The sequence below is a fragment of the Leptodactylus fuscus genome, chromosome 8, assembly GCF_031893055.1.
Source record: "Leptodactylus fuscus isolate aLepFus1 chromosome 8, aLepFus1.hap2, whole genome shotgun sequence".
NCBI classification, from domain to species: domain Eukaryota; kingdom Metazoa; phylum Chordata; class Amphibia; order Anura; family Leptodactylidae; genus Leptodactylus; species Leptodactylus fuscus.
This window is the reverse complement of record NC_134272.1, coordinates 50364791-50386886: the sequence shown is the minus strand read 5'-3', so window position 1 is coordinate 50386886 and position 22096 is coordinate 50364791. Positions and strand designations below refer to the sequence as shown.

The 22096-nt window shown below is 42.0% G+C and overlaps 1 protein-coding gene across 1 annotated transcript in view; it reads left to right on the top strand.

Annotated features, from left to right (window-relative positions):
- Window positions 1-5061: 5061 nt before the first annotated feature.
- The window catches only part of VPS35L (VPS35 endosomal protein sorting factor like), a 46863-nt gene continuing 29828 nt past the window's right edge, over window positions 5062-22096 (top strand). The window contains exons 1-15 of the mRNA XM_075285776.1: window positions 5062-5130; window positions 7490-7589; window positions 8881-9045; window positions 10375-10491; window positions 11057-11081; window positions 12418-12491; window positions 14079-14207; window positions 15751-15835; window positions 17108-17167; window positions 18712-18808; window positions 19239-19286; window positions 20512-20605; window positions 20685-20762; window positions 20886-21008; window positions 21667-21713. Coding sequence (XP_075141877.1) covers window positions 5096-5130; window positions 7490-7589; window positions 8881-9045; window positions 10375-10491; window positions 11057-11081; window positions 12418-12491; window positions 14079-14207; window positions 15751-15835; window positions 17108-17167; window positions 18712-18808; window positions 19239-19286; window positions 20512-20605; window positions 20685-20762; window positions 20886-21008; window positions 21667-21713 — 1277 coding nt within the window. The 5' untranslated portion in view covers window positions 5062-5095. The remainder of the gene's footprint in view (window positions 5131-7489; window positions 7590-8880; window positions 9046-10374; window positions 10492-11056; window positions 11082-12417; window positions 12492-14078; window positions 14208-15750; window positions 15836-17107; window positions 17168-18711; window positions 18809-19238; window positions 19287-20511; window positions 20606-20684; window positions 20763-20885; window positions 21009-21666; window positions 21714-22096) is intronic.

The window sequence follows — 22096 nt, the reverse complement described above, 5'->3', positions numbered from 1 at the left end:
CACTGACACGTGTTTACGTGTCAGAATGAGCGGCGTTTTACTCCGTGGCAACAGGGCCTTAGGCTAAGTTCACATAAAAAAAATACCTGAAAAACAAATGCAATGATCGATTTTTCACAGTTGTTTTGCATCCATGAGGCTGCCAGTTTCAAGCATCCATCATCAACCTGAGTCTTTGCAGAGATCTGTGAAAATGGGCAAAAATAAGACTTAAATGGTTCAGAAAAAAAAAAGAAATGGCCATGTGCGTTGCCCCATAGATGGACTTTGTTTTGAAAATGTCGGTGTGAATAAGGCCTTGTTACTGCTAACCATAGGATCACACTAGCGTTACATCTCCGTTGTTTCGGGGGGACCTGAACAACAGAGAGACAGACTGCTAAAACAATGATTACACACAGTCAGAGAGACCCCATTAACTATAATGGGGTCCTTCAGGTGTCAGTCCTAGAAACACTGATACTAGAGGAGTATGCAGGACTTTTTCGTCCACCAATTTTCTGCAGACAGACTCCAGTGCAGAACATAACCTTACACAACAGCAAACCCTTCACGTACTAAGATGTAGAGGTGGCTCTCACTTCATGTCTTAACTTGTTGAAGTCAATGGACTGGACTGGACTTACTGGCGAGGAAAGGTAATCTGATGTGAAAGAATGTATCAGAAAGCAACATGGAAGGGAGTCAATCATTGTATATGATGATTTAGTTCACAGGATTTTAAGGTTTCAGGAGAGAAATGGCCTTCTCACGTAACTGACCAAATATTTGTTAAAAGGCTTGTCTAATGTAGGCTACATTCACACATATCTTTTCCATTGCATTTTGGCAGTTTTTTGGGCGAAAAATGCCTGTATTAGGCCAGGGCCCCATGTAGCGACAAGGACATATGGGTGTACACAGGACTGACAACTTAATTATTATTACTGGACAACATATACAAAAATATGTGACGAGAAAAATATCAAATCCACAATAAATGACAAGGTAATGGCATAGTCATAGGGGTCAGTCCCATAGGCCCCCTCACTACACTAGCCTGACTTACACGCCTGTGAGATTACTGGGTAGTGATGCCTTTAAAGAGTAGATTTATGGAGGTGGGATAAAATATTGGGATAGCTTGGCAAAGGGGTTGGTAAAACCCAGCTTTGTCAACTTAGTCCTGTCTTTTGAGGCAAGCTTACAAGAAGCAATGAACGCTGAGCTTGCTCCTCCTAAGTGTCCTGACCCACACTGTAGGTATGGCAAGGTAAATCCTGGATATGGAGCCTGTACAGACTGATTTGCTGCTCGCAGAAGCTATTAACCACTACTTCACGGTATGTAGTGCTATATAGCCAATGTGCTGGTCAGCAGGACAGACTATAACATATACATATAGAAATAAATGATCATAATGCCAACCAGGTTACATCACACCTGAACCCCAACGGTGCCCCAAAGGGCTCTCTGCCGCATACAATATACCACTATTCTAAATGGCACAAGGTACTCAGGTGCCCCATTACATATTTTGTTACACCTCAGAACCCAGTCTCAGATGCTGCTATATGATGCAACATTGCACAGTGTGTGGTTTCTAGAAATACTATACTGGCCAGAATAACTATGTATGTTTGACCATTTACCCAGGTTGGGGTACATACTGTATATACTATAATGTATCAGGCAGCCTACAGTGCAGGTACATTCTGGCTTCCTTTACATTATGACACCTATACAGTACAAATTATACAGAGTATCAGGAATATCATGACAATACAGTGTGATACAGTCCTATGAAAAAGTTTGGGCACCCCTATTAATCTTAATCATTTTTTGTTCTAAATATTTTGGTGTTTGCAACAGCCATTTCAGTTTGATATATCTAATAACTGATGGACACAGTAATATTTCAGGATTGAAATGAGGTTTATTGTACTAACAGAAAATGTGCAATATGCATTAAACCAAAATTTGACCGGTGCAAAAGTATGGGCACCCTTATCATTTTATTGATTTGAATTCCCCTAACTACTTTTTACTGACTTACTGAAGCACAAAATTGGTTTTGTAACCTCAGTGAGCTTTGAACTTCATAGCCAGATGTATCCAATCATAAGAAAAGGTATTTAAGGTGGCCAATTGCAAGTTGATCTATTTGAATCTCCTCTGAAGAGTGGCATCATGGGCTACTCAAAACAACTCTCAAATGATCTGAAAACAAAGATTGTTCAACATAGTTGTTCAGGGGAAGGATACAAAACGTTGTCTCAGAGATTTAACCTGTCAGTTTCCACTGTGAGGAACATAGTAAGGAAATGGAAGACCACAGGGACAGTTCTTGTTAAGCCCAGAAGTGGCAGGCCAAGAAAAATATCAGAAAGGCAGAGAAGAAGAATGGTGAGAACAGTCAAGGACAATCCACAGACCACCTCCAAAGAGCTGCAGCATCATCTTGCTGCAGATGGTGTCACTGTGCATCGGTCAACTATACAGCGCACTTTGCACAAATAGAAGCTGTATGGGAGAGTGATGAGAAAGAAGCCGTTTCTGCACGTACGCCACAAATAGAGTTGCCTGAGGTATGAAAAAGCACATTTGGACAAGGCAGCTTCATTTTGGAAACAAAAATTGAGTTGTTTGGTTATAAAAAAAGGCGTTATGCATGGCGTCCAAAAAGAAACAGCATTCCAAGAAAAACACATGCTACCCACTGTAAAATTTGGTGGAGGTTCCATCATGCTTTGGGGCTGTGTGGCCAATGCCGGCATCGGGAATCTTGTTAAAGTTGAGAGTCGCATGGATTCCACTCAGTATCAGCAGATTCTTGAGAATAATGTTCAAGAATCAGTGACGAAGTTGAAGTCACGCCGGGGATGGATATTTCAGCAAGACAATGATCCAAAACACCGCTCCAAATCCTCAGGCATTCATGCAGAGGAACAATTACAATGTTCTGGAATGGCCATCCCAGTCCCCAGACCTGAATATCATTGAACATCTGTGGGATGATTTGAAGCGGGCTGTCCATGCTCGGCGACCATCTAACTTAACTGAACTTGAATTGTTTGTCCAAAATACCTTTATCCAGGATCCAGGAACTGATTAAAAGCTACAGGAAGCGACTAGAGGCTGTTATCTTTGCAAAAGGAGGATCTACTAAATATTAATGTCACTTTTCTGTTGAGGTGCCCATACTTTTGCACCGGTCAAATTTTGGTTTAATGCATATTGCACATTTTCTGTTAGTACAATAAACCTCATTTCAATCCTGAAATATTACTGTGTCCATCAGTTATTAGATATATCAAACTGAAATGGCTGCTGCAAACACCAAAATATTTAGAACTAAAAATGATTAAGATTAATAGGGGTGCCCAAACTTTTTCATAGGACTGTATATGAGATACTAGCTGCTACCGGCGACTTCGTCTGCGGTGATTGTAGAAGTGTGTAAATCAAGTCGCGGGTGAAATTTTACGTTCGGGTTTACGCGGCGTTAACGCCACGTACACGTGACCGAAAACGCGCACTGTAAATAGCGCGGCGCAAATGCTCCTGTAACGCGGCGCTCAATGTAAAAATAAGCACCAAATGAGCGCCACGTTACGCCGTGTGAATGGACCCGTACACATGTATTTGTAGACGTGTATTTTCAGCAAATACATGGGCGTTTAGTGGGTGTGAAGGAGAGCGGGGGGTGCGCTGAATAATGCAATGCATTGCAATAGTAATGTATTGCAATGCATTGCCTAATAGTGTGAGTGTATGCAGGCGTAATGTTTAGTTTAGTTAGTAGAGTGGGGGATTTCGGAGGCGAGGATAGGTAATGTGTGTTTCACAGTATTTTTTATTTTATTTTATTTTAATGCTAATGAGGTTTGCAGGCTGCATCCAGCAGCTTGCAAAACAATACCATTGTACACCAGCAGGGGGTGTCCTGAACAATGCAATGCATTGCAATCGTAATGTATTGCTATGTATTGCATAATCGTGCCAGTGCTATTGCAGGCTACATAACATAGCCTGCTGCCTGGACACACTGAGCTGTGCGGGAGGCGTGGGAGAGCTAGCGGCTGCTATACGAGGGACAGACGGGAGCCGCGGGACAGGTAAGAGAAGGCGGTGGAGGACGCAAAGTTGGCAGGAACCGGAGACATGACGGGGGCAGTGCAGTGTATGCGTGATTGTGTAAGGGAAGGGCTATGGCGTACGTGAACTTACCAGTGTCGAGCTGGTGGATGGATCGTGCAGCCTAAGGAGTGCTGCAGCCTAAGGTGGAGGCGCAAAATGGTGGTGTGCTAGTAACACGTTGTTTATTTGTGTAAAGTGCGCATGCTCCTGTGAAGCTAGAGGAGTAGTGTGGTGGGCGGTGGCGCGGATCCTCCCAGCGGTGGGGGTCGGCAAACATGGCTGGTCCGGGGAGTGATAGCGGTAGGCTCCTGCAGGATGGTGAAGGTGAGGGTGAAAGTGGGAAAGTATATGTGAATGTGAGTGTGTGGGGTTAGGGGCTAGGCTGTAGGGGGTAATGTGAAGTTTAGGGGCTTGCTATAGTCCAAAAGTGTGTGAGATTGCAGAGATGGTGATGTCAGTTTGTTTTTTGTGGGGTTCGTGTGGAAAACGTATGTGGGTTATTGTGTGCAAAAGTAGCCTATTGCCTATCGTGTGTAGTAACTATGTTTGTTGGAAATTTCAGACAAATCGGTGGCAAACATCCGAACATCCAAAGTCACAAACCCACAAACATTTCACATTTATAATATTAATAGAATGTTCCCTGGGGGTGCTAGATAATACAGGAGGGATATTCAAAAGGTTCATGGTCAGCCATTATACTCTGAATAGAAGCTAAATATATCCTAATGGCTACAATAATCCGCATCACAATGACTCTGCTACAAGACCAGATGATAACCAACAAATTGCTGCTCTCATGGAAAAACCATCTGGCAGCGCAGCGCTGTGTGCACAGTACTCCTGCAGCCTGCAGTACCGATCTTGTACGCTAGATGTCGCACGTAACTTTCAACCCATAATATGGCTGGATGGCACCTCCGCCATTCACAACATGGCGAAAGGTCAGGGGTAAAAGCTGACAGTGTGCAGTCACATGACACTGAAGCGGAAGATGGCTGCTGTACAGTGGTAAGAATCGACTTCTCTTCATATATAAAGTGCAGTATATGTATAGTCATATTCAAAGTGCATCAATGTGCAGTTTATGAAATACACCGCGCTGACTTCTGTATTTATAGCGGCCATTCGTGTATATATACAGGTTTGTCAGCGTATTGTCCTGAATGTGGGCTTCATACAGTGCAGGTTACGTGCGCCCTCTTATATTTACCAGGGACTGGCCAAGGCTTCACTTGTGTATTATGAGAGGAATAGCAGTATTGCCAGACCAACCAATCAGGGCGTTGCTTTCATTTTCTCAAGGGCCACATCAAAATAAGAGCTTGAATCTGATTGGTTGCTTTGAATGAGCTCTCCATCCCTGGCCTCTAGGCTGTCTGTGTGTTGTGAACTTGCACCACATATAGGGCTGTTTTTAAAGGGGAACACTTAACTTTCTCAAGACCATCAAACTGGGCTTCTAACCAGAATCTATAATTATATATTCACACATGGAAGAAATCTGTTACTGCAAATGCCTGTGCGTGCTGCAGAAGCCGCCAAATACACATGTAGAGAGCAAATCTGCCATGTGTGAACATACCCTGAGACAACATTCGCACGACCGAGGTGAAAACATCCGTAAAAAAGGTCCATTCTTAACGGCCATCTTGCTCCCGATGGATACCCATTTTCAGAGATCCCCCCCCCAAAAAAAGAACTTGACCTATATATTGACTATCCGTTATAACAGTTATGTGAATAGCCCCCCATTGTGTGACATCTAATAAAAAAACAAGTCACACGATCTGTATTCTGTGTTGTGTGAATATCGCTCTAGACCTAATACGTGCAGCTGAGCCTTTTTTACGGACCTAATGTCTGTGAGAAACAACCATCTGTGTCTGTACAGCCCATATTCACATGACGTTTTTGAAACATGGGCGTTATAGAAACCATGATTTTTCAGTGGGTTTATTCACATGCCACTATCTATGTCCATTTTCACTGACAAAAATAATGCATGTCAGGTTTTTTGACCGCCATGAAAAACAGACCATCAAAAAAACAAACCAGAGAATAGACAATTCAATGTGTTGTCAAAACAGACATGTGAATAAGACTATAAGAGGACCTTTCATGTCCTCATCAAAATGCGGTTTTATATACCACGAGTTTTGTTGTTGGTTTTCCCGGTATGTGCCCCAGTGCTGGAGATATTGGTGTTTCGCCACTGATATCTCCCTGCTGTCAGAAGGGTGTTCCTCATAGACCAGCATCATCACTGATCTTTGAGGAACGCCTAACCTGACTGTACTCTAACATAGTGTTGTAATGTCCTTACCCGATGATTCCGGGCTGTGAGGAACACCCTTCTGACAGTGGGGAGAATTCAGTGCTTTTTCGGCTTTCTAGCGGTATATAAAACTGCACGTTCATGAGGACATCAAAGGTCCTCTTTAAGAGTCTGTAGTAGAGTTGAGCAAGTAGTATTTGATCGAATACCTCCCCTGCGTAGTTATTGGTGTAAAAAAGCGCCAGGGAAGGTGGGATGGGACTCGAATTTTTACTGCATTTACTGTGTGGAATTTGACAGAGTATTGGAATTTTGACAGAGTACACCAATGCAATCGAATACTCCTCGCTCATCCCTAGTCCATAGTCGAACAGGAATTTAAGACAGTCACATGACTCAAAATCCCTTTTAGCTTACTGCCCTGTGGCTACAGAGGTAGAAAGCTGAAGGTTGCTTTGCCCACTAATTATCATCAGACTCATTGGAGCTAATCAGTGTCTTGTGCTGTGGGTTCCACTGGAGAATCAGCCATTAAGTCTGCAGGAAGATTGAGCACTTCTCTTCTTTTTTCAGCATCCCTGCAGAATATGCTTTACAGTCAGCTCCAACTTCCTCTATGTGAATGACCACTAATACTTCCTTTAAAGGGGTTGTCCAGGAAATGCAAAACTGGTGTAGAAGGCTGAGAAAGGTGAAACATTTTTTAAAAAAGAGAGAATAATGGCTGCCACTGCTCCGCACCCACTGCATGGCTGTGGGTGGGTACAACAAGGAGCAGTCTTCCCTCTTTCCCTATCCATTACTGATACTGTGCCATTCTCCAGGAGTAACTGTACAAGGGTAAACAAATAGCTGAAAAAAGCTCAAGTGACCATAATGTAGGAGATTATATTGCGGAATTGTGCGCTCCTTGGCGGCCACATGCAGACAGGTTTTCAGTCTCATACGGCTGCTGCTCTGTGAGCATATACCCTTGATGTTTATTTTTAACCTTTAACCTAGTCCATTCCTGACTAGATTGTTATTGTGTAGTGTCCATCTAACCAGTGTCACAGCGCTGCATACAAATATGTCATGTTTCTCCATGTCCAGGCATTCCCGGGAAAGAAATTATTCCGATGAGTTTGAGTCATGCAGGCTGGAGCCAGTACCTGTAGACTATGGAGATTACCATCCCCTAAAGACCATCACTGTAAGTAATGCCGACACCTCGGTAAAACAAAAATACATTTTTTTTTTTTGCAGTTGCATATAATCTAATATAATATGTGGTACTTTGCTTCAGCAGCTGCAGGACATTTTGTATTTAAAGAGGTTATTAAACCCCAAATACATTATGATACTGGTGATCTATCCATGGGTTTGGATATCAGCTTCTGATCTGTGAGGGTCTGACAGGAGGACACTGCACATATCCGCTAATCCAGCTGCCAGAAGCTACAGCAGTGGACTGGGAGAGGAAGCAGTCTGTTCCTATTGAGGTATTAGCCAAACTGCAGCACCATCCACTGTGGGGTCACTGTACTGCAGTGCCACTACTATTACTCGAATAATAATAATTCTGCTCCATGTCCACTGCTGTAGCTTCTGGTGCCCAGAGGGTGGATCAGTATATCTCTTGGTGTCCGGGTGTCAACCCCACAGATTAGATACTGATGATTTATCCTATAGATAGGGTGATCAATATCGAAAATGTATTTGGGTCTGGAAAACCCCTTAAAAGAACTAGCTTTTTCGAAGGTATAAGGTTCTGTTATAGATTGATATATATCAATTAAGATTTATATGTAAATCTTTTTTCCTTCACCAAAGGACTCTTCTGCAGCTATATCTTATCTGTATATGGTAACACCCCACTGCTGAAGCTGGTAGGCTCATGAGACAAAGCCTCTCTGTACTCATTTCAAGTAGTTCTGCAGCAGTTGCAGTGTGTTTTTTGTGTAACTCCCGTTATAGTTTTTAACCTGACTTTCTAGAATTATTGAAACTTGATTGAGAAACCATTTAGGGTACGCTCTGAACTGTTATACCAGACACAGCCCATGGACAGAATTACCGCTGTATGTTTTTTTTGTAACCTTGTGCAACCCCTCCAATTTATATATTTGTAGATAGAATTCAATATTTATTATAATATCTCATTATGAGCATTTATGCAGTAATCTACCTATTTTTGCAATTTTCATTTTGGCCACAAGATGGTGCCCTCATCGCAGGAATTTCCTTGGCTGCAGCTCCCTATTCTACTATACAGTGCTGCTGACGGGGAGGATGGGTTTTCATGTTGTAGATACACTATGCAGTATGGCCTTTTGGACTATTAACAATGAATTTGCTTTTAGCTGTAGTGAATTTGTAACCTGCCCTATTACTGGACCCCTTATCAGCTGTACATCTGCAGTGTGAGGCTCATTGAGTTTGAGATTGTTGTGGTCCAGTGAGAATAAACATGTTGCGAATCTGTCCACTTTTTCATTTTACAGGTCACAGAATCCAAAACTAAAAAACTTGGAAGGAAAGAAAGTATGTCCTCCACCTCTTCTTCCTGCTCCTCCAACTCAGTGGCAGACCCTCTGAGCAGCGTCCTGGATGGAACAGACCCTTTGTCTATGTTTGCAGCTACTGCAGAATCAGTCGCAGCCACAGCGGTAATAAGTAACTAGTTCATTTCACTCAACTGAGCTTATAATAATAACATCATATTGGGGTATTACTCTTTATCCAAGTGATGTCCATCTGGCAGCCCTTATGTGTCATGTGATGGCCAGTGCAGGCTATAGGGTGAATCTTTTCCAGGATAATGATGAGGCGAGTGTTCTTGTAGTTTGCTTTCTCTGCCAGTCATAAGTGAAGAACCACTCCATTTTCCCCTATGATAGGGGGGTAGTTCATTATCTTCCATTTTCAAAAGTTGTGTTCTGTCTATGTATGTGTGTCTATATTTATTTTATTTATTTATTGTTTATTTATTAATATAGCACCACTAATTCCATGGTGCTTTACATTTGGGGGTTTACATACGGTACACAAAATATACAAACAGATGAGCAAACACCATACGAAACTGCCGTTTTGAATAGCATGCACCCATAGGAATGAATGGACGCATTGTGGACGGCTTTGTATGTTAACGTTAGTAACTTGAACTCAATTCGCTGGGTTATAGGTAACCAGTGGAGGGACTGTCAGAGGAGAGCAGCCAATGAAGATCAGGGGGAGAGGTGACTTAAGTGAGCAGTGCAGTTTAAGGTGGACTGGAAGGGGGCGAGGGTGTTTGCTGAGAGTCCATGGAGGAGGGTGTTGCAGTAGTCTAAGCGGGAGATAATGAGGGCCTGGACGAGCGTCTTAGTGGTTTCAGGGGTGAGGAAGGAGCGGATTCTATGGATGTTCTTGAGTTGGAGGCGGCAGGAAATGTTGAGGGTTTGAACGTGCGACTTGAAGGATAGGTCGGAGTCCAGGGTTATCCCAATGCTTCAAACCCGTGGGACCGAGGTAAGTGGGGTTCCGTTAACTTTGATAGATGGGTCAGGTAGAGGGACTGTACAGGGTGGGGCGAAGATGATGAACTCCGTTTTCTCCATGTTGAGTTTGAGAAAGCGGGAGGGGAGGAAGGAGGCTACGGCTGCTAAACAATCTGGAACTCTGGCCAGCAGGGAGGTAATGTCAGGTCCAGAGATGTATGTTTGGGTGTCATCGGCATAGCAATGGTATTGAAAACCATGAGATTCTATGAGTTGGCCCAGGCTGTGTATGTATGTATGTATGGACTCCTTCATATGCCTTTCATCTGTGCTCCTTCCATATGGTTTTTGTGTGTTTTGCAGCTCAGCCATATTCACTTCAATGGAGTTGAGGAATGAGTTCCATTTCTGGGTGAATGCAGACATGTTTTTCTTAATCTGGTACAATCCCTAAATCAGTCCTACATCTTGGTATTTCTTGCAAGGCATGTTAGTTATTCCTCTATGTCTTTGTAGGATATCAACAGGAAGAAGCGTGACAAGGAGGACTACATAGGAAGTGATTTTGAACCATGGTCAAGTAAGCGTGGTGAGATTCTGGCCCGATACACAACCACTGAAAAGCTTTCTATTGTAAGTGGATTTGTGAAAAACTTTATTAATATACAGTGGTCTATTTTTTTTGTTTTGTTTTAGAGTATTGAGAAGGAGCCTTTTAAAGGGGTATTCCTCTAATTTGAACTTCACGTTGTATAGGTGGTAACTATCTTGGGGATCCCAACCACTAGGAACCCCAGCAAACAAGAGAACAGAGGTCCCTTTTAAAACCATATGAGCTCAATGGCTGGGTTGTATAGGCACAGTCACTCCATACACTTCATTAGGACTGCTGGAGATAGTCAAGTACTGCACTCTATCTCTGGCAGTCCCATTGAGAATGAATGGAAGTGCAAATCCTAGACCTGATCCATTCAGATTGGGGAAACAGGAACCTTGTCCATGTGACTGGTAGGGGTCCCACCAGTCGTATCCCCCCCACACACACACACACTGAGCAGATAGTTTTTTTTCTATTCAGTATATAGGGGGTAACTTCAGATTACCAGAATCCACTATTAACTGTATAAAGCCACAAATAGATAGTGTATTATAACTATACTGACTTGAATTTAATATATTACTTGTCATTTTGTTGCAGAATCTTTTCATGGGCTCAGATAGAGGTATGTGCCACGTCTGTTCTAATTATTTTTGCCTAAAATTAAAAATGGAAATAAAAAAGAAATCTCCAAAATCTAGCGCTCAAGTCTGATATCACACTGGGCAGATTTGTTTCAGACATTTTTGTGACTGTTCTTCTAAATGGACTTCAAGGAACAACCTCATTGAGATGTATATGGAATGAATTTTCCGTGGCTGAAACTTTACAGTACATCTGCTGTGTGTAACTTTACCCTAATAGTTCTTGTTCCAATTTGGGAAAAAACTGCCTCATTCATGGAACACATGATCATTACTTTTTACTAGTATACAAAGATCCTACAAAGAAACCATTGTATGGTGACATGTGACCGGATTCACTGTAGTATTGAGGCCAGGTTATACTGTTTGCATCAGGGCCCAGGAGCTATCAACTTTAGCACCTTTTTCGTTTTTTTCAGATATGTGATTTTTAATTTTTTGTTAAATTTCACACTTTAAAAATACAGTAAAAATGTCTCCTAAACTTTATGAAGAACTGCCTGACCCAAACCAAATTTTATTGGTAGACTTCAGACCTGGGGCGCATTGGTCTTATTGTTAATCAGGTTATTCTTTTGTTGGCTTCAGTTCTTAAAGGAGTTAGTTGATCAGGGCTATGATATTGATTTCTGTGGCATCTTCACTACTTACCAAGCACAAGTCCATACATTGTATAGTGTCTGTGCTTTCTATTGCAGTTCAGCCCCATTCATTTCAATGGGACCGAACGACAGCTTGGATATTTATTTGTTTTGCTTAATTTCTATAGCGCCAACATGTTCTGCAGTGTTTTACAGACATTGTCAGTCACTGTCCCATATAGGACTCACAATCTAAATTCTTTATCAGTATATCTTTGGATTGGTAGGAAGTGGAAGTGCTCAGAGGAAATTCACGCAAACACAGGGAGAACATGCAAACTTCTTGCAGATTTGAACCACGAATGTCATGCCACTGCCTGAGAAGAGGAAATGGAGCTCGAGATCATAGTTCTAGACAAACTCTTTAACAAAATCCCTATAGGTTCATGTTCACACTCTCTTACTAGCAATAGCAAGACGGAGGCACAGTTTGGTCATGAATTAGGAAAGCATGACCATGGAGCAGATGCAATGAGTCACTAACTGTGGCTGATATTATTATTATTATTATAGAAGCAGTAGGGCATCTAAAAAAAGAAAAGACTATGCACCAAATTTGTGTCCTCCACACATTGTATGTATCACCTGGTAGATAACCGAACTGTGCAAAAAGTAGATCCCACACTGTAAAAAGTCACAGCAAACTTTTATTCAATGAAATTTGTTCTACTTTTAGGGAAATCTACAACCGGATCAGCAGTGTCAGAGAAAGTGAGAACACGGCTTGAAGAACTCGATGATCTGGAAGAAGTAAGAAGTCATTTATACTTTTCTTGAAAAGTGATGTGATTGTTGGCTCTTTTTCAGGGGTTTGTAATCTGCAGATGGGTGCACAGGGTGGGGATATTAAAACTTCTCAAATTCCATGTGTTGTCAGAACTAGAGACTTTCCTCATAATATGTTAGGGGACGTGTTTAACCACATCAAGCCATATAATTCTTAAAGGGATATTTCCATTGTTCATGTTATATGGCTGGGAAGTGCCATAACATTCTGATTGGTAGGGGTCTGCCAGTCATTAGGGTGAAGGGGTCATGGTCCCTTTGGCCTTCCATCTACACAGTGTATTCTTTTCAGTGGCGTTGAGGTGCGGGTTTCTGCACTGAGGGGGCTGATAAATCTTAGTGGGAATGTGGGAAGAGGCCACTACGATGGTTTCTCCTTATCTAGGATTGGAAAGGGTCCTGGCAATCATCCTTCTGCCAGTAATAAAGCGGTAGCATGTTCTTAGCGATATGACGTCACTTTCTTTTGTGGGCTGGTCCTTTTAAAGTGTTAATTCCCATGATAGAAATATATGGTAGATCTGCTGCAATATATGGGCACATCATAACATCCACTGTGTGGGGAATCGCTCAGGTAGGTGCTTGTAGCAGTGCAGGAAACAGGGACACAGACACTGGATTGCACATAAGCTCAGGCTTTATTCACATGTAACGCATACACTGCTTTTGCAAAGCCACAAGATAAACAAAACAAAATCCTTCTCGGATGAGAAACTAACTTAAACGTAAGGAAACTTTTCCCTGACTATAAAGGAGACTGGCTACCAGTCTCCCACCCTGGCAACAACAACGGGTGGCACAGTACCTGCTTTGGAGGTCCGGTCAGTGTGGTGCTGCACTGCTAGTCTTCACACACAGACTGTTATTAGGGCCTGATTAGTCAGCTGACCTCCCTGGTGTGAGTCTTTACCAAACACCCTTTAGCTGCCCGGCTGGGACATACCTGTCTTCCCAGACCATACCCTTCACTCTCCTACAACTGATATTATATGACTGTGGGTGCGGTATCCACTCCTGTATCCAGGTGACTAATAGATGGACAGGTGGATGTGCAAGTTTATGACTTTCTCCATTTCTGTGACATTAACGGAAATGTCTGAGCATGGCCTCCATTCAGTCCCTACTTGGATACCGTGGCCTGTGTCTGCTTCACTTGTTTGGGGAACTCCCTTTTTTGGAGATAGTTGTGGGATCAGACATTTATAGCTTATCCTTTGTATATCATATATGTCCAATTGTTAGCTGAATGGAGGAAATTTTATGTATCACTAATCCCAGCCCCTCACTCCTTCCACACATGTGAGCTTGGATTTAAAGAAATCTTAGGCTATTTTTTTTCTTTTTACCGCTGGTTTTGGATCAACAAAATCCAGATTGTAAAGTTTGCTGTCTACATCACATTAAGATGAAGCCATTACATTATTATAGAGCGGAGCTAAATGCTTAGTGACAATAAGGTGTCTTCAATAGGTTACTGAATGCTTGCTAACATTGCGTTTTGGCTGTGTTAGTAAGTATAGACATTGACCATCTGCATTCATCTGTTTCCAGGGGTCACAGAAAGAACTCTTGAATCTGACTCAACAAGATTACATCAGCCGGATTGAGGAGCTCAACCAGTCCCTAAAGGATGCATGGGCCTCCGATCAGAAAGTCAAAGCTCTGAAAATAGTCATACAGGTCTCTGCGTATTGTATGGTTTATTATAATGACAGCTTTTAAATAGCGATTAACCCGTTCATCACTGAACTACACCATACACATTCTTCTGTGAGGGTGGTGCAAGAATCAGAGTCAAAGAGAACCTTGATAGAAGTCATGCACACCGCCCATAAGGCCTGGCACTAAATGTAATGCAGTGCCTCAGTTTATCTATGAGTGTTCCTTTAAGCTTGTGCATGTGTACTCTCATCTGTAAAGCAACATCCATCTAGTGGGTGAACTTTCTGAATGGTTTTAAATAGGTTTTACAGTCAGCATAAGCTTTATAGCAGTCCTGTTGCAAAGTATCACCACTAGACACTGCTGGTGTGATATTGCAGGAAAATATTCAATGAGCTGCCATGCAAAACAAGGTTGTGTCCAGTCCACTAGAGTAAGGGCCCGTTCTCCCGTAGTAACACAGCGCTCAATCTGACACGTAAACACGTGTCAGAGTGAGCGCTACAAAACAGAATCCCATTGACTTCAATGGGTGCCGTCTTACACGTGCTCCACATTGAAATCAATGGGTTAAAAAGCCTCCCATCGATTTCAATGTGTAGCGCGCGCAAGACGGCACTCATTGAAGTCAATGGGATTCTGTTTTGAAGCGCTCACTCTGACACGTGTTTACGTGTCAGATTGAGTGCCGCGTTACTTCGTGAGAATGGGCCCTAAGACTGGTCTACCCTGTGGTCTTACTGCAGCTCACTTTTATTTCGAGTAAAGTATGGAGCGGTGTACTGAAAGATCTGTACACTGTCCTACTTCTGGTTTCACAGCCCCTGATATTAGCTCAAAGTTTTGGACAGCGGCATGATGATGGACATTCACAAGACCAGGTCTGCAATCTGAGTGAGCGGAGATCTATAGTGTGGCAGAGACTCCTTGAATCATATTAAATCAGAAGATTTGAGGCGATTTTGCTGTGCAGACATTTATTGTAAGGCGATGTCTACAGCTGCTGCTCCCCAATAACAATAAAGCCTCATGGCATTGATAGCACTGTGATTGTATTCAAGGTAATAAATGTAATTATTGCTGAAGAGCATTATTCTTACAATGGGCACGACTGTAAAACGCCTGCATCAGCTTGGTCCGACCAGTGCCAGATGATGAATTGACTATAAAAATAAATCTAAGAAATACCCCATAAACTCCAGACCAGTGACATGAAGTGATGACTCTAAGGAGCTCAAATAGAAAGGATTATAGAATTGCCATATTAAGTAATCACAAATCACTAGGATAAGCCATCACTATAAGATTGGTGGGGTTTGACCCCACTGTTCTCAACTTCTTTGATCCATCTCTTTGTGAGGCTTCTATGTACAGTTGCCAACCCCCATTTTGTAACGCTGCTGGACAGGAAATTATGGTGAAAGGGCCTTATGCTACCCCAGCATTGCAACTTCTTTATCCTAAGGATCAGTGGGTGTCCAGGAGATCTTAGTGATATATCATCTCTTTATAAGATCAGAATACCCCTGTAAGTGCCTAAAATGTATATCTCCTCTTTCAGTGTTCAAAGCTCCTCTCTGACACGACAGTGATCAAGTTTTACCCAAGCAAGTTTGTGTTGATCACTGACATCCTTGACACGTTTGGTAAGTAGGTTTGCTTGTGTACATCAGTACGATGACGAGGATATATGGGAATGCAGAGGCTTTCCAACAATTAGAGGTGGTGGTTTTCTGCCAATCCATACCATCACCTCGACAACGATTTCCAGCAATACAACTGAACAAACATACAACTGAATGGCGCATTGGTCATGCATATATATAGGTGCTTCATTTACTTGGAGCATACAATGCAACTTACAGTCCCTGTTCTCCTTATCGCTGGGGGTCTAGACCGTCAAGGGGAGGCAGAGATCGCAGCCAGATGCATCCTGCTTGCTGGAGCTGTTCTAGTTGTGGAGTCTACCAGTGAGTAGTAGACTTCTTGCATTGTATGCTGTTAGAGATTGCAGAATATTCTCAGGCTAAGTTCACACCTGCGCCTGCACCACGTTTGGGGTTTCCGCCTCCAAATCTGCTTAAAAAATGAAGAGAAAAGTCCTGCAAGCAGAACTTTTCTCTGCACATTTTTTCACATTTTTCGGATGATTTCCATTGGTAACCACTTTTTAAATAGAGTGGGTTTCCGTTTTTCAGGTCCCCAAGCGAACCCAAACAACAGAAGCCCAAAAGCAGGTGTGAACTTAGCGCCAGTTCTGTGTGCTGAGAAAGCAATGTGCAGACGTTTGTGGAGTCTGTGGGGAAAAATAGCCCCTCTTCCTCTCCATTCACAGTATGAAGAGACCAGCCTCTCCTCCCTTCACTGAATGCGAATCCTTCTCAGTCTGCAGTAACAAAGTGCAGGCCCTCCGTAGTAACAGGGAGTGAATAGCAAATTGGCTAGAAGTGAGACACCTGGTGGACGAACTTTAGAGAGGTTTTTCAGGCAGAAAACTGCATTTTGGTCCAGAATCACATGCTACAGTAAATGAAACTAATAGTGTGAAAAGATTGGGACCATTTAAACTCTATTATTATACAGTAATAAAGCATATTTGATCAAAAATCAATGCAGGTGCCAGGTTTTCTAGGCAGCCACCTGGAAGAGCCTATCTATTCACCATGATGACCAACTCTTCCACCTTCCTGTCCTCAGTGTTTTGCAGGGTAGTAAAAGTGCAGAATATCTCTGTTATCCATAGGAAGCAATGAAATCTGTTTTTCATTTTCAGCTGCCTTGGATATAGAAATGATGTAATAAGATTTGTTGCTATTTACAGTGCTGACACTTTTATGTAAGAGGACCATTGTTGAAGACTTTCTTTCTGTATTAGATTATTACGCTCCTCTCATCATTGTATTCCATTATTCTTACAGGAAAACTAGTCTATGAACGTATACAGTCCATGTGCATGGATAATAAGACCGCTCTGCCTGGTAACTTCATTTTCTGACTTTTATTTTCATCTTTGACACACTCTACAGTCCTTTAACTTGTGAGGGGTGAAATCAGTGGCCGATTGTTCCCCATTCCCTTTACATGCTAGTTTGCAGAGTGCATGTTGGGATATGCAGTTCTATATAACTAATGCCGGGGACAAGGGTGATTTAAGAGGTTGTATAAGGTCAGCATGTCTCTTGTTCATGGGCAGTATCTGGTACTGCAGATATGTTCTATTGAAGGGGCACTGTCTATGCAGGACATGCTGACCTTCTTTTCTAATCTCGTCGCATCCCCTTAAAATTGACTTCAGTTTTCATCCTTCAGATTTGGACTGTACAGTAGCACTCTGTAATTGTTTGTATCTGCACACTTCTCATTGCAGCTACTTAGTGTAATATTGTGAACGTCACTATGGTGCACTCTTACTTTTATCATGAATCAATGGGTGCAGATGAAGGGAACAAACATTGTAATATACTTAAGAAAAGTGCCCGTGTCTTTAAAGGGTACCTGAGATTTCATGAAAATTTTAAAGCTGTGAATTTTCAGTCCTTTACATAGACCAATTTGCAGACATTCAGTGAGGAGAATCAACCCCCCCCATCTGCGTTCACGGTCTTTCCGTCTTGCTTATAGGGACATAGGTCCCTGGTCACAAAGGAGTCAACTGCAATTTAGCTAGAAGGGAGACAACTAGTGGCAAGTACATTAGTGAAGTTTTTCAGGCATTAAGAAGCCACGTTTTTAATTAAAGTGCATTACATTTTAGTCCAGAATCACACGTTCTATGAAATGAGACCAAGTTTAGTGACCATATAAGTATTATTCCGGTCGTATTATCTGAGAGGTTTCAGTCTGTACTCCATACACAAGCAGATCACTTTATATATCACTGATGTCTCATTGTTTAAGCAACTCTCTTTTCTCTTCCCCCTCCATAGACTTCTATTGTAAGATTTGATCAGCGGCAAGAGGAGGCAAATAAGTAAAAGGGCACTTTTCTTATATAAAGTGTATTACAAAATTTATCTTTGTCTGAACCTTAGATTTATGAAAAGCTTTTAGTTATACTTAATTTTTTTTTATTGCACATACACTGTACTTATATTGAATTATAAATGCTGTACTTCACACTGCGATATTTTTTGTGAGTGCTTTTCAGGTTTATTTCTGCAATCCAGAGGTCTTGACATTTGGTCACTTAAGTCCTTTCTCAGACACAATTGCCACCTTTCACAATGGCTGCCACTAGAGGAGTAAGTGGTAGTAGTGCTAAGATTAGACATCTATTCTTACTGGTATTACTGCTTATTCCTCTAGAGCCAGTGCCGGTGTCTCAGCATCCACAAAAATGTCTTGGAGTGCAGAGTACTCAGTTTGTTCAGGTTGGGTCCCAGACTGCACCCTAGTATCCTGTGGGGAGGGGTGCCATTTAAACATCCCTTATTTTACAGGATATTTCACTGCAGTTCTGAATATTATTCAGTAGCACATTGCAACATTTTGTAAATATCTCCTCCTTTAATTATATTTACAGCTAATTTTACCCCAGATAATGTGAATGACACAGCCAAGGAGACTTGCTTGAATTGGTTTTTCAAGATTGCATCCATTCGGGAACTTGTTCCTAGATTGTATCCTTTCTAAGTATATTTGTCAGTGGTCTGCTGGGGCTGTGTGGTGATTTTGACGTTAGAAGTATTGTAGATGAATGGGGTGCATTGTGACCCTGAGGTTGCTGCTACTATAACACCTTTTTGCAAAAATATTGATATCTGCTGGGTTCTAACAAACTCTGGGTTGCAGTGCATCTCCTTTCACTTGCATTACCCCCGTTGGTGGAGATTAATAAGGCGATCTTTGGTGACATGCCAGGTGTCGCAGTCAGAATTGCTGACGGTAATGTTTGATGGACCTCATTGACATCTAATGGAGTCTTTTGGGCACTCTATAGTAAGTGCTATTTTTTTTGTAATGGAGTCTGTAATGCAGAAGTGAACAGAATATTGCAATGGTATGTATATATTCGGTATGTTTGTAGTAGCCTTAACTTACCTTATCCAGCTATGTAGAAGCGGCCATTCTAAAATGCAACAGGTTTCTTTCTAAAACGTAAGTTCATCATGATTCATTCTGTTTCTTCAAATTATGATATTAATGTCATATACTCTGGACATTCTGTGAATGTGTGATCGGTGTGAAACCATTATGCTCGCATGCATTAAAAATATCTGTTGTATAGCACCGATTGATGGTTTATGACTTTTTAACGCCAACCTTGCCACTTTTTCTAAATTGAGTGTGGTCATGCCAAATTCTTTTATGTCACTTTTCTTTCCCTGTTTTGCTGTCAACCCCATTAGGGGGCATTCACATGGAGGAAGTTGGTGCTGATTCTGGCACGATAACTCGCGGCAGAATTAGCGCTGAAAAAAAGACTCCCATTGACTTCAATGGGTTCCGTTTTCCACACGGCACCCATTGAAATCAATGGGAGTCTTTTTTTCAGTGCTGATTCTGCTGCGAGTTATCATGCCAGAATCAGCGCCAATTTCCTACGTGTGAATGCCCCTTATACCTGAGCATCACATCACATGGGCATCTAGGGACAACACCATTTCTGCCTGCTGCGTTGACGGTGTGATTGTCCTTCCCTCGATATCAGGGGTGGGCAACCTTCGACACTCCAGCAGTTGTAAAGCTACAATTCCTAGTTTGTATATTTGCTCTGCTGTTCTTGGAACTCCCATGGAAGTGAATGGAGCATGTTGGGAGTTGTAGTTTCACAGCAGCTGGAGTGGCGAAGGTTGCTGACCCCTGCTCCACATTATCCCAATAATCTAAGAGTATAACTATGTTATATGAGCTGTCTAATCATCTTCAGTAACTGTGATAGGAGCTTCTTTCCTCCACATGGAAAGCTTGTATGGTACAGTCCATGCAGTTTTGTGATACAAGATCTGCTAAAAACCTGTTATGGGGGACATATAGCTCTCTATACACTCAAGTAGAAAACCAGTATTACTTGGGCTTGATTCACACTGGTGCTAAGCAGTGGCTCTGGAAAAGATATATAAAGGTAGAAGCAGAAAGAAATGGAACAGGTGAGAGACTGACAAATGGTATACCATAATGGAGCACATGGATTGGTTGGAGTGTCTCTTTAATACGTCACTTTAACCTGTCATTTTGGACAGTGTTATGACATGATTTCTATGCTATGAATAAATATATGGCTCCTGTATAGTCTGACATGGTCTGTGAATACCTGCCATGATAGCGCAGAGCAGGTGTGCACACGTTTCTGTAATGTTTTTTTAATATGTCTCTATTACAGTGGAATATCCGAGTCTCTTCCTCGGCTGACATCCATGATAAAAGGCATTGGAGACCCCCTTGTGTCTGTGTATGCTCGCGCTTACCTCTGCAGGGTAAGGACAGGTCTGATTCTGGTAATATTATTCACGTTTTGTAGACATTTTGCACATGCCACGTTTTCCTATGTTATAGGTCGGTATGGAAGTAGCTCCACACATTAAGGAGAATCTCAACCAGAACTTTTTTGATTTCCTGCTCACCTTTAAACAAGTAAGAAGTGCTGTTTTATAGTCATTGTGTCATATCCTGTAAATCTGATGCTAAGATATAGAATTATGTTCTCACATCACTGTAATACCATAGCTTAGACTAATATTGCAGTAACCTGTTCAGATTCACAGTGATACGGTACAGAACCAGCTGGCGGTACAAGCTGTGGAGATTCCTATATACCTTACCCTGTACTCTCCGGCCATAGACTGGATGCTGCGCTGCATTGCATATCGTGCTCCGGATGTAAGTGTGAGATGGATTATGTTCAGTCTCTATAAACAATGCTTTTAATATTTCTTCCTGTACAGAGTTATCAAAAATAATAATTATATTAAGTAACAAGACTTTTAATGATATTTTGCCGCAGCCATTTTTTCTTGGCCTATCTGCCATTTTGAGTAGTTTTCCTTTATGGGTGTAGAAGCTAAACCTTGCAGCTGAAACAGTTCAGTCAGGGTGGTAATACAACCTCAGACTGTAAAGTTGCTACTAGGTGTCCCATGATGCCTATCTTCCATGATGGGTAACAAGGAGATGGAGTGTCACAGATACACACGCTGCAGAGATCGTCCACGATGATGGCAGAAAGGAACAGTCATACGGCAGAGGGCGCAGGAAGCCTGCGCTGAAGTGCACAGGGAAACAGGAATTGGGATCCATTCTGAGAACAGGAAGGAACAGGGTCACAGTGGTGTCATGTGCTCCAAAGAAAGTCATAGAATACAACAATTTTCACTTAGGAAAAGCAATATTGTCCTTATCCTTGGTCAGATTTGATGCACGGTTTTACAATAAAGAAAGTTTTATCATCCTGTATATATGTGGAATGGGTTAAGCTTTCACTTTGTGTAATAATGACAGATGTAGTGTTCACTTCTCATCCTTCTCATTTACTTGGTAGTCTCTACTGACTGAAATGATGGAGCGGTGCAAGAAACTAGGAAACAAGTAAGCGACAAATTCCACTTTTCTATTTCTATATTAGTCCAATTTTTCACTTCAGTGAAGGGGCAGACTTTACAGTGATCTTAATGAACAAGGGGCATTTGTGCCATTTCTGGCTTTTTTGGTTGAACTAGGGTGGGGTTTTATACAAACCTGTATCTAAAGTCTAGTATGTATTTATATGTGCACATAGGCTTGCGGTCTCGCTCTGCCAGTGTTATAAAACGTCACTCCTCAGACCTAGGACGCACAAGTCAGTGATCTGACAGTATATAACACTAAGCAGAGACACCCATTCTGTATAATGTACGGGTGTCCTGTGGAAGACTGCAAGGCCAGGCATATATCTGAACATGAACGGGGTCCTGAAGGATAAGGAACAAAGT